This window comes from Aplysia californica, unplaced genomic scaffold, assembly GCF_000002075.1.
Source record: "Aplysia californica isolate F4 #8 unplaced genomic scaffold, AplCal3.0 scaffold00405, whole genome shotgun sequence".
Classification (NCBI taxonomy): Eukaryota; Metazoa; Mollusca; class Gastropoda; order Aplysiida; family Aplysiidae; genus Aplysia; species Aplysia californica.
Window position 1 is genome coordinate 305,061 of NW_004797675.1, and position 10,000 is coordinate 315,060.

General features: G+C 38.9%; 1 protein-coding gene across 1 annotated transcript in view; it reads right to left on the reverse strand.

Annotated features, from left to right (window-relative positions):
- Window positions 1-10,000, reverse strand: part of LOC101852107 (alpha-2-macroglobulin) — a gene marked incomplete in the record, with an annotated part of 48,746 nt that overhangs the window by 22,409 nt on the left and 16,337 nt on the right. The window contains 11 exon segments of the mRNA XM_005104129.3: window positions 341-517; window positions 1,179-1,265; window positions 1,710-1,761; window positions 2,364-2,459; window positions 2,830-2,979; window positions 3,455-3,683; window positions 5,767-5,917; window positions 7,775-7,853; window positions 8,323-8,399; window positions 8,803-8,908; window positions 9,553-9,702. Coding sequence (XP_005104186.2) covers window positions 341-517; window positions 1,179-1,265; window positions 1,710-1,761; window positions 2,364-2,459; window positions 2,830-2,979; window positions 3,455-3,683; window positions 5,767-5,917; window positions 7,775-7,853; window positions 8,323-8,399; window positions 8,803-8,908; window positions 9,553-9,702 — 1,354 coding nt within the window.

The window sequence follows — 10,000 nt, forward strand, 5'->3', positions numbered from 1 at the left end:
GCTGGGGTCATAATAGTTGTAAAACACTTGAAACATGATGCAGAGCGTGGATATGCGATGTATAAATACAATTGTTATTATTATATCATTTTTGTTGTTGTTATTATTATTATTATCATCAACATCATATTTATCATCATTATTATTACATGTATTAGTATTATTTGGAAGACTTATTAAATGCTACGAACAGGTCTTAGCTTTTAAAATTGCATTGACAACGACATAAGGATCTCCGTCAGACACAAGGTGAAAGCCCTAATCTACTATCCCTGGTGAAATGGGACAGCTGTCTGCAACAACAACAACAACCAAAGGTCACACGTAGTCTCTCTCTTACCAACTTCCATGTGTTCGATTGCCTTGTCGTGGATCTCCTCAGTAAGTCTACCGCTCTTCTTCAAGTACTTCAGCACAAGGATGTTTGGCACGAAACCAACCATGTTCTGCTCACCACAGCCAGTGGGCATGCGCACCAGGCTGTCAAGGTTGGTCAAAGCAGGGCCCATAATATCGCCTAGGGATACAGGTTGCAGTGGATTAAACGCACTTCTGCTTCCGAGATACGGAGAAAGAAACCCAGAGCATCGGCTTGAAATTGTAACAACATTCTGGCTGATTTAAACCCATATCCTGCACGCAAAATTCTAGTTTCTTAGTCTACAAATAGAATATGACGTTATTTTCATATTGTTTGGATGTTGAAATTTGTTTTTTGTTTGGTTGTTTTTCTTTTCTTTTTTGTTTTGTTTCATTCTGTTTTGTTTTGTTTGTTTGTTTGTTTTGTTTTGTTGCTTGTTTGTTTGTTTGTTTAACTAAATATAAATGTTGTTCAACTATTGACAAAAGGAAAGTTTTAAGGGACTCTGATAATTGCATTTGAAATCAGGGCATGCGCTTGAAAAGCACAAAAAGCACAAATTTTAATCATACATTTTTCTCTTCAATGGATAAACATGGATTGAAGTGAATTCTTTTTATTTCTATTTATAGAAATGTGTCTGATAAATCTGAAAAGGGAAATAGCCTATGTATTTCATTCATAGGAGTTCGAAACTGGATTGAATCAGTCTAATATTTTTACAAATGGCTAAATCAACAAAACTATAAAATCACGCCTAAGTTACTTATACTCCTAGCTATATTATTGCAGAACATGCTTAAATGTGTCCCTTTACCAATCACTCGAACTTCTCCTCGGGCGGAATCTTTGACCATATCCTCCGGCAGAGGGAGAATCACTTCTTGCATTTCTGGCTTGTCCGCTAAAAACAAGTTATCAAAAAAATAAACAAGTTGGAGGATAATCCTGAGCATACATGAATCATGTCAGGGCACATTCTACCATTACTGAAGATTAATGTAAACAGCAAATTCTATAAAATTACTGCAAATCCTTACGCCTCATAACAGAAACAACAAAATAGGAGGGCAGGATATATCTAGTAGTCAAATCGAAAGTTACATCTCAATGCAAAACAGCTCCGAACAGTACTGGGTAGAAAAGAGCTACGCTGTATGTATAAAATATACACACAGACAGGTTATGTAGACTAAAAGTGATTTTTTATTTTGACGACATAGTTTATCCATGTAACTTGACGAAATTTCAAAGGAACAACTAGCTTGGAATAATCTATTTACAAGCGTTGAATTAAAACCAGCTTTTAAACTACAATGTCAACTAAAAAATGGATTAAATCACAAACCTTTAGCACACATGTAGTGAGTACTAGTGTATTCCTGAGTAACGCCTTCAGCCTGAAAAAAAAAATCAGTGTTGATAAGAAATATGAAGCCGACAGTTTTCATCATTCCAATATATATTTATTTATTTGCATGGCGTTATTGCAACCTATAGATCTAAGTAGTTGCAAGGAGAGTGAAGTCCCAGGATGTGCGTTTTAGGTCAATAAAGTTCCCATTGAAGATCTGAAGTACATTTTATCCAAAATGTTATACATCTGGAATTATGAACAATCAACAGCTTCAATATTATGACTTCCAGAATTTGTAATGCATAAATTGATACACTTGACACGATTTACGTTAACTCGATGCAACATCTCCAAGCTTTCGTAAATTAATTAAAGTTAAAGAGATTTCTTCTGTGTACTGAAAGAAATACATTTTTACTCTACCAGAGATGGCTCTACCGGCGTCTGTGTTGTAGCTGTTAGACGCGTCGCTGTCGCAAGCAGGAGACGAGTTCGATTCTTCAGTGTCGCAATTTTTTTTTAATCGAGTATCTGTCTTTCTGCTGGGATGTTGTATCACTCTCAGCTCGGGTTGGCCCTGGCAGACAGGGTCAGAAGCCCGCCTCCTAAATAGTGTAAATTTTGTCTTACAAAAGTGTGGTTTACCTTAACAAGCATGACTCTCTTGACTGCGTCCGTGTACCCTTCGTAGCCAGTGTCCATGTCAATGGCATTGCTGCACAGACCTGGAATAACTTCAGCCTACAAGAGACAACATGGAAAGATATTAATGTATTTAATTACACTCCTATTATTTCTGCCACAATAATAATAATTCTTAGATTGGTCATAAGCCACACAATAATTTTCAGTAACCTTATTAGTAAAATTGAGGAAGACAGAAACAAATGATTGACATTCTGACAAAACATGGCGCACAACCTAATCGTCTAATGTCCGACCAAGAAACATAATAATAATATGTCAATGCTGTGATACCCTAGGTGGATCTGGAGTGCTAAAAAAAACCTTAATTTCCACAATATTAAGTTAGGTGACTTTGTGTTTTATTAGAACTTTCGATAGAGTTGCATCCAATGCTTGCAACATTCCAGATTTTATATCGACCTACCTTAGCCATTAAAGGCAGGGAGCCGATGTCTTTCGGCGTAGCGAAGAAAGTGATGGAGTGTGACTTCCCTCCGCACAAACACACGGGTTTTCTCTGTCTTCGGATGTTGTGGACGTCAAATCCCTCCCCAGCGTCCAGAGTGAGCTGAATCTGTGGGGTGATGAAGAGTGAGTGAATATTGGAGAAACGACTGGGCAGGGGATTAATGCAGAGAGTATGAGTCTCGGGAAAAGGCAGGCTGAGGGTTAATGAGGAGAGTGTGAGTCTTGGATAACGACAGGGCAGGGGTTAATGAAGAGTGAGTGAAAATCGGATAAACGACAAGGCTAAGGTTAATGAGGAGAGTGTGAGTCTCTGATAAAGACAGGTCGAGGATTAATGAAGACAGCTGAGTGTTTGGAAACCACAAGGGGAGGAGAAATGACACATTAAGAGAACACTCAAAATTTGTTTCACTATGTTATTGGTCTTTGAATAGCTGTAGCAACGAAACCATCGTGAAATCCATTCACTGAAAGGTAGGGACAGAATAGTAGTACATTTTTAAAAAACGAGATTATAAACAATATTTTTCAAAGTTTGTTTCACTTTGAGATGGAGCATTTTTTAGAATCCACTCTCTTACATGCAAGCATTTGTCCAAGTAGTTGTATACTGTAAGGATGATGGGCAGTCGCTCTCCGCGGACAGCAGCGTAGGGCAGCTTTAGGGAGAGGAAGAAGGGCTGGAAGGTGGTGATGGAGGTTAAAGGAGAGACGCCGAAGCCTTTTGTCTTCTCCACACACATGGCATTGCCCACCCAGCTTGTGATGGTGTCCGGGGCTGTGTGGGTTGTGCTGGACGCTCCATTCTCTCTGAAAATACCGAAAGTATAAGTTGATATACGATGAGGCAGGAGGAGATAAGATAAGAGGATTATATAAAGATTATGTTATTTAACAAAACTATGTTTATCCAAAGTAACAGTTTTCTACAAGGGAGGGGGTTGCAATAGTCGAGGTTGATGGGTATGGGGCCCTGTCATAGAGAAAAAAAACTCCGATTCATGGCTCACGGGGGCAAATTTTTGTGTAGCACATCCCTATAGATTTGATAGTTCTTTGCACCAAAATTATATTATTTCTGCTAGTCGTACAATCATTGCCCATTTTGAATATTTTTCAGACCACTATGATTCTGATGTTCCCATTGTATCAACTTAAGAGTTACAATCTACGTAGCCAATACCCCAGTGAACAACAAGTTTGGGGCGTTATTTACACTGTTGCCTTATGCTTAAAGGAAAAAAAAGCATTTCGGTTTTTACGAAAAGTTTAAAAAGCCATTTCAGCCTAACCTGAGGACCATAAAAAGTACAATAACTATAATATTATTATAAACACATTCCTCTCCATGTTTAGCAAACAATTCATCTCCAATAAAGTCAAATTTCTTCTTACGATTCTAGAGAGAAAAGTGAACATTGAAGTGTGTAAAAGCTGGCCAGATATACAGTAGTGCATGTGGAGTAAAGGTCAATATTGATTAAGTTTCGAAAAAGTCTGAACTTTAACGCGATATTTTATCGTAATCTGACAGTCTTTATGCAATTTGTAAGTGTACTTACGATCATATCTAACAAAAATGAGATTAGTAAAACAAAAATAACATTTTTGTATCCACTCTCAGTGTTACAATATTGTCAACTGAAGGATAAAAATATTCGGCTTTAGAGCCACGATCACTGTATATATAGAAGATTAGGGGAGACAACGAGGTAAAGGTGAGCAGTTAGTAACAAACAGTTATTTACGAACAACAAGGAGTTCTCTATAATCAAAGGCTCAAGAGCGAACAAAGAAGACAGGTAGATAGAGAGATAAAGGCTGGGTTTGAGTGGAAAAGGGGGGGGGGGGTCCGTTTTTCTCATATTTATTGTTTCATTGCTGGAAAAGCACTAACTGTATTTTATAGTACTCCAAAATTCCAAAGTCCTTTTCATAATTATATAACTTGGAAAAGATTTGCATTTCATTTACCCCCTTGCTAGCCCTCCCTTGGAACACTGTCGGATGGGTAAGAGGGCAGGAGGACAGTGGTAAAGAGGGAGCAAAAAGTGAGGGGTAATACAGTTTGATTTATTTGATTAATGAAAGCATAACAAATGAAATGATAGCCGAAATTTGGGGGACTTTATGTAGTAACAATTACAAACTATTCACATAAGACTCAGTAAGGCGATAAAAGATACTCTTTTTTTTTACTTCAAGAAGCGTTTGGTTAATAAATTGTCCTGTTCCGAACTGACGTACCCAATAAGAAGTAGATCCCACAGCCAGGTTTCTGGAAAGTTTGTTCGGACCGATGGTTGAGGGGTCGAAGAGCTTAGTCTACGGGCCACGGGCACTGGAGCCCCCGGGCCAGGAACTAGACCGCCGTTGTCTGAACCCACTGACATAGGGAGGTCTTCAGAGCGCGGGGGGGGGGGTGGCAGGTGAGTGGCGAAAGGGATAGGGAGAAGAAAGAAATAAGAAAAAGATGTTAATGAAAAACAAGGACACTTGTGTTGCTGTTAATATAAACTCTCCATAGTACCCCGTTTTAGATTGAATGAGACGTACAATAAAATACTCTTCTCCTGTTCTGCTCACGCTTTTGGTCGTCGACTTGACCTTTATGCTCACATTCAGCAATAACGTGTTACATTTCAAACTACAGCTCTTTAATCAACAAACAAACAAAATAGCAGTGTAGTCGTTCTGTGTTTTATTTTTTATGATTAAAGGGTGAGCGGGGTAGGGGCATTGATTTTGTTATTTGGTGTTGATTTTAAAAAAATGTTTATTATTAATATAACTGTAAAAGTGAATGTAACACGTCTAATCGCTGCTAAAATGTCACAGTAAACTGAGAGGTCAAGTCGAACGTATAGTGTCCATGATTTCCTCTGACACATACCCCACCAGTACAAGGTCCCAGAGCCATGTTTCTGGGAAATTGGTGCGGGGAGCCTTCGGGCTCTTTGCGCCGTTAGGTGATATCTCGTTCAAAGGCACAGCGGCTGGTATAGCTCCACCTTCAGGAGTCATCCCTGACCGGCCAGACCAGGCTAGAACGATGGCAAAAGGTCACATTAAAGCTCAGTTGCAAAGAGTTCGAATGAAAAACGAAAACCTTGATAAGACTATGTTACCGGCGTCTGGTTTGTAGCCCTTTGGTGATTTACAGTGGTACACTTGAGACTCGAGCTCGATTGCCTAGTGGAGAAAATTTTTATCAAGTATCGTGGTCTTTCTGCTGGGATATTATTTCCCTCTCAGTCCGGGTTGACCTGACAGGCAGGGAGGTACCCCGCTTCCTAAATGATCTAAATTGTTCCGATGGGGCGTAAAAACATCCATGTTTTTTTAAAATCAAACTAGGATGAAGCTGGTGAAAGAGCACTGGTCAAGCTGGCTCTCCAACTGCTACTGTTAGACAGCTGTTCGCTTTCATTGGACATAGACGTCACATGATAGCCAGTGCCAGACAATGTAGTTAGTAATGTGGTTGTGCTGAAGACAGGCAGGCTCTGAACATGTCTCAAGTCACTCAAAAAGAAACAGCTACAATTGGGCCGGATACTAGTAGCCGTACTACTAAACACACAGTCATCAATCTTTCCATCAATTCTAACAAAACTTGGAATTTTAAAAATGCTACCGAGGAGGTGGGAGGGGGGAAGAGATTTATTCATAAGATATATTATATCAATGTTCATATTCGAGAAATATATATTTTTTTAATTCACCCTTATATTTCTCAACAGGGTGGAATGATTCTTTTTCATATACTAAAAAAAAAATCTGACTTCCACTTCTTTGAATTTTATGTCCTTGAACCATAGTTGAAATTGGTCTAAAAATGACCGAATTATTGCCCTTTGAACGTGTCCTTTTTTTCAGACCCCTTGTACTTCGGCCTTTATTTGGCTCTGTGCCTTATACATTTTGTTTCGGCGACCTTTGCAGTTCAGACGAATAGAACAGGTATAAAAGCTGCCACCTGTAACAAGGCTAAATGGAATCTTAATTTTCTCAGCAAGGTTTCAGTAGAAAAAGTGCCTAGTTTTAGCAGTTAACACTCTTCCTTTTCCCCACCTTCACGAGCAAGATTAATTTACACGTATTTCTTTTTGAAACATAATCTGTCCTTAAAACGCGAGCGGTAAAGTCTAAATGGGCATTACATACCACATGATAATATCCATTTACATAGTATCACAAAAACTAATAGTGTATTCAACAAACTAATACATGCACATACATAGCTGAAACGTAACCCACAACGTCTAAAGATGTTGTGTGTATGTGTGTGTGTGTGTGTGTGAGCACGTGTGTATGTGTGTATGTGTGTATGTGTGTATGTGTGTATGTGCATGTGTGTGTGGAAGGGGGGGGCGTGTTTGGGAGGGAAGGCAAAGGGCATGGTTCAACAAAGAATACAAAATATCTCATGGATCTTGTGGGCTTATTTTTAAGGGGTTGTTGGCAAAGACAATAACAATATCGGTTACAACAGTCCACCAATGACTGTAGTGAGGTACAGAGGGGGTGAGTTTAAACGCAAATCTTTATATCCACTCTACAGGACGATCAAAGAGGAAAATAAAACAAGAAGGTGTTACAGCGCATCGCTTTTGTAAACATAATTTTTCAAACTACATAAATAGTGATAGCAGTTAATTGCTGAAAATTGAAGAGGAATTTTGTACTGTAATTACAAAATCGTCTTAAGGACCAACCAAACAAATAGATAAACGAAAGGAAGGTCTGTGTGTTTAGAGATTGGGAGGGGGGGGGGGGTTGAGGAAGCAAAATCCCACTTCCCATTATTGAATAGGCAATGATATCCGATTGTATTTAGAACAAGCTGTCAGGTCACAGCTCTTCTTCAATCTATACAAATAACGGTTTGTATTTTTTACCATAGTAATAGATTTGATGTTCTCTTCCACAAGGTCTTGTTTCAAGATTCAAGTTCGTGATCACAATAAATCCACCAGACTGCAAAAGAAAGTTAAAGATTAAATGTTAAGGAAGCTGTCGAAACCCCCCAAAAATCCCAAAACAAAAAAGGTTTGTAATAAATCCTTAAGATGAGTCAGATATTGTCTTGTGGGCATAATGGCTTTAACTTATAGCTGATTTATGAAGCAGATAGTGAATCTGTGTAAACTAAAGCAAACAAGGTATCAATAACACAGCATTGCTTCATCAAAGTATAGTTTTCTTTCATTAGTAGCTGTTAATACCAAGCATCATTTTGAAAATACCTTAGTGGCTTTAACAATTCACTTGTCTGTCTTAAATATATTTTACAATGCAAAAACTGTTTTTCAGACTTGTAGATACGAGTATCTGGGTTTTGAAGTTCCGAGCTTTCAGTTTCCAAAACAAACTAACAAAATACTTGAACTTAAGATAATATTATGTATTCATATATTGTACGTGTTAATGGGTTAAATCTACGCACCTGGAACGCTTGTAGGGCATCAACGTAAGGAGAGCTGTAGTGCCAGTACCTTTCCACAGTCTCGGAGGAGTCTTCATCTGGCGAAGACATTCAAAGAGTTGGATTAAAAGGGTGTTTTGTTTTGATTCTCTCAGTATATTTCACCTCTAAAAGAAAATGTTATCATTCGATGGCTTCACACCCGAAATCTCTCTTACTTGGCTTGGTTTCCGTTTGAGGAAGAGAAGATGCACTTGCCTGTTTAGTAGACGACGTAAAATGCTTGGTAGCAGAGCTTATTATAATTTGTGTAGAGCAAACCTATTTCCCTTATTTAAGGTAGGAAATGCATGTTGTATGAATACAGTCAACTTGGACGTTTCTGGTTTGAATCATGATTAACGTTCACGAGATAGAGCAAGTTAAAAAATTTAAAGGCTTTTTTATGTGACACGAATGTATAGGATACTGCCAACTTCCTTTTTCAAGCAACAGAGTTACCTATTAAGCTGTTGATCCTTTTCTCGCAATAGTCATTGTCTCTGGTGAAAGCCATGGGAAAACCTCTATACACTGGTGTGGCCAGTTCTTCGATTCGTTTGAAGACCTGTGGGGTAGAAATTTAAAAACGGTGTTATTTTATAATAAGCCATCACAAAAGCTTGACTCTGAGCAACTGTTCCATGTAAAATGGGTGATGAATATTCACATGGCAAAGTGATAAAATACAGCACCTGTACCTCGCCTCAGTGAAAGGATGCTGAACCTAAACTATGGCTACCATGTGAGAAGATACACTTCTCACATTATGGCTACTAACTGAAAAAAGTACCTAGTCTATGGCTACTAACTGATTAGAAACAGCGCCTACACTATGGCTACTAACTGATTAGAAATAATATCTACACTATGGCTACTAACTGATTTGAAACAGTACCTACCCTATAGGTCTTTCATAAGACATTCTCGAGTGGGTGGAAGGACATTGAAAAGTTCGCTGTCTCACCAACAGGGAACAATGGTGGGGTGCTCCTTTATGCGATCTCTCTAGGCGAAGTTACATTACCTTTTCACAGTAATTGCCCTGACGTGGGTCAGAAGTAACCAAATAATACGCCTACTAAATCCCACAGTGCGGGGCAGGGTTTGGAAAGTACTTCTAATGTATTGACGAGTGTTACACTATTAAAGAAGCGCACAATGACAACGTGGCCAGGGTAAAAGGGGAATTAATTCATGTACATCACTTACAGTTTCAGTGGTGACTTGATGATTGCCACCCAGAATGTTAACGCTTTTGTCAACCACGCCAACACCACACACAGATCCAGGCTCTGCCTTGAGTTGAACTCCGACTTTCTCCCCAGGCAAGGCGGTGCTTCTGTTGAACGCCATTTTTACCTGCAGAATACCATTCGTGAGATGGTCAGACAGATGTGTTCCCTGATCATATCAGCATCTTTGTATGCATTCTAGGACAACGACAAAAGGCATTGGGAGCATGAAACTGGCTGTAGAGATGACTTATTGTCTGAAAGCTCTTGGTGTCTCTCAGAGACAATATCATATTATTATTATTTACAGAGATATGCAAATCCGAATTCAGAAACGCTACAGGGTCATATTCCTGCCAGCTTCCAAAGAAAGACACTAACAGCTGAAATGGCAAGGGTACATCACACACTTACAAGGAACAGGA